The 2,349-nt window shown below is 40.4% G+C and overlaps 1 protein-coding gene across 1 annotated transcript; it reads right to left on the bottom strand.

Moving 5' to 3' along the window:
* Positions 1–495: 495 nt before the first annotated feature.
* LOC126101519 (piggyBac transposable element-derived protein 3-like) lies at positions 496–1,305 on the bottom strand. The gene has a single exon (XM_049912162.1). The coding sequence runs from the start codon at positions 1,303–1,305 to the stop codon at positions 496–498; it is 810 nt and encodes a 269-aa protein (XP_049768119.1).
* Between the last annotated feature and the right edge of the window lie 1,044 nt (positions 1,306–2,349).

The following is a 2,349-nucleotide window of genomic DNA, read 5'->3' as shown; positions in this document are numbered from 1 at the left end:
CAACCAGACTAGGCACTCGATTCTGTAAAGAATTTATATTTATAAAATAGACAACCACCTCTGTACGACGTATTGGCATGGCTGGCAAATTATTGAAATATTGAGATTTAGATTATGAGTCCGCACCTACCGCAGCAGTCTTTGGAAACGATTTATTTACGAAGTCTGATTATTTCTGTTTTATTTCACGGTCAACTACGAGTAACATTGCCTTTACGAGAAAGCCATTGTCAAGCGTCTGATACCGAATAATTAAACGTCCACGTTCCAGATAAGCAAATATTAATTACAATTACAATCACAATCACCATCATACAGATAGAAAAATTAATATTTAAATAATATTTTTTATTTTATTTATTTTATAGCAGCTAGCGCCATTCGACGGCCAACACCGCGGTTCCTGGTGTGTCCGCTGTGCCGTGCGTGTGATCATTGCTTGTACAGCTCTCTCGCAGTGTCTGGAGCAAGTATGGTGGGTCTGACACACCGGTGTCAATGTGTTCTTTTTTCCATTTCCAGGAGTGCATCATTCAGCATACACAGTAATGGGCGGATTTTCTCAAAACGGTCTGATTTATCTAAATTGTCATTGTTGCATACTTGCAAATTGGAAAAGATGAAGTAAAATCGATCTCTGGACATGGCATTTGTCACGAGGTCGTTGCGACTGTCTTTATGGGATTGCCAGTACATCTTTCTGCATGACACTGTTACATATCCACTTAGCAGAGGTATTGCAATAAGCACCAATATATCATCTTCTGAACAATCACCTAGTCTATTTCTCTTGGTTGCGTACTGATTTGTGTAAATGACCATCATTGGAAGCACTTCGTTATCAAAAAACTGTTGGAAATATTCAAGCGGTGTTCGCCCTTTCTTCATTGCAACTCTGAACATTAGAGGCCATATAGGTGTTGGAATAACTATTTCACCACTTTTCCAGTTATATTTCTTGAGGTTTAGAACTTTATTCTTCGATAGCCTTGCTGGTTTGTTTGTGGTTGTTGTTGATATTGTTGCTGTTTTTGTACTGCTGGAGGGTCCTGGAACATCATCAGAGGTAAAGGATTGTTTTCTTGTTGTATTCACAGCAACACCATTGGTAGAAATGGACAAATCACAAAGCGCAATAGCATTGAGCTGACTTGCTGGTAATTTATCTACACTTGGATTTTCGTCAGCACCCGAATCTTCATCTGTTACGACATCAGTTGAATTTAGAGAAGGGTGTAATGTTATATTCACACCAGTATTAGGTATTTCCTCATCTTCTGATTCTAATATGTCCAAAAGTTCCATCAGTCTACATCTTTTTCTGTGAATACAAAATGACAACATATTACCCCGACGTCCTTCTGGAAGCACGGTTGAAAACATTATTGAATTACAACTTTCAATCGTAATATAAACCCATAAATAATATAGGTTAATTCTGTAAGATATTATATGACAAGGTTCAGAATTATTGACGCAATATGAAGGAATATATACATACCCATCGATGACAAGATTAGTCAGTTCGTCCATGGTAAAATCGGCCCTATTTTCAAGACACAATTTCTCTCTCACTATAAACGACAGCGTCAAACTGACTGTCGCAGCGCGCAACTGACTCTGCCTACTTCATATAACAATGCGTCACAGTCCGTTGCAACAATGCGTTATTCGCAAAAATAAATAATTTCAACAGTGAGTGACGTCGTCCTTCCAGAAGGACGTCAGGGTTGTCTGGGTTAATTTTGTCAGAACCTGTTGTAGGTTTGGAAAATACAACGTTCTCTGCATGTGCACGAGTCTTTTTTCCTGGGATCAGGTAAAATTGGAGTTTTTGTGCCGTTGCAAACAAAATGTTTGGATATGGTCTTTCTTTCCACACGTGTAACACGTTACGTTACGTGATGGGCAATCCTCTCTTTTATGGCGATCAAAACGTCTAGTGCATGACTCGACTAAGCACAGGTCTATTTAGCTGTCTACGTCGCTGTCCACGTGGCTGTGTACACGATCATTGTTGTGGCTGCTTGGAGAGGTTGCAAACAAGGAGCGACTCGATGCGACAAATCGGGACCCGGTGAAGCTTATCAGCCGCTGTTGTTGTTGTGGTCTTCAGTCCTGAGACTGGTTTGATGCAGCTCTCCATGCTACTCTATCCTGTGCAAGCTTCTTCATCTCCCAGTACCTACTGCAACCTACATCCTTCTGAATCTGCTTAGTGTATTCATCTCTTGGTCTCCCCCTACGATTTTTACCCTCCACGCTGCCCTCCAATACTAAATTGGTGATCCCTTGTATCAGCCGCTATGGTACTCTAATCATATTGCTCTAAGATCTGCAATACTTGGG

The sequence above is a fragment of the Schistocerca cancellata genome, chromosome 9, assembly GCF_023864275.1.
Source record: "Schistocerca cancellata isolate TAMUIC-IGC-003103 chromosome 9, iqSchCanc2.1, whole genome shotgun sequence".
Taxonomy (NCBI): Eukaryota; Metazoa; Arthropoda; class Insecta; order Orthoptera; family Acrididae; genus Schistocerca; species Schistocerca cancellata.
This window is presented reverse-complemented; position numbering and strand designations above follow the sequence as displayed.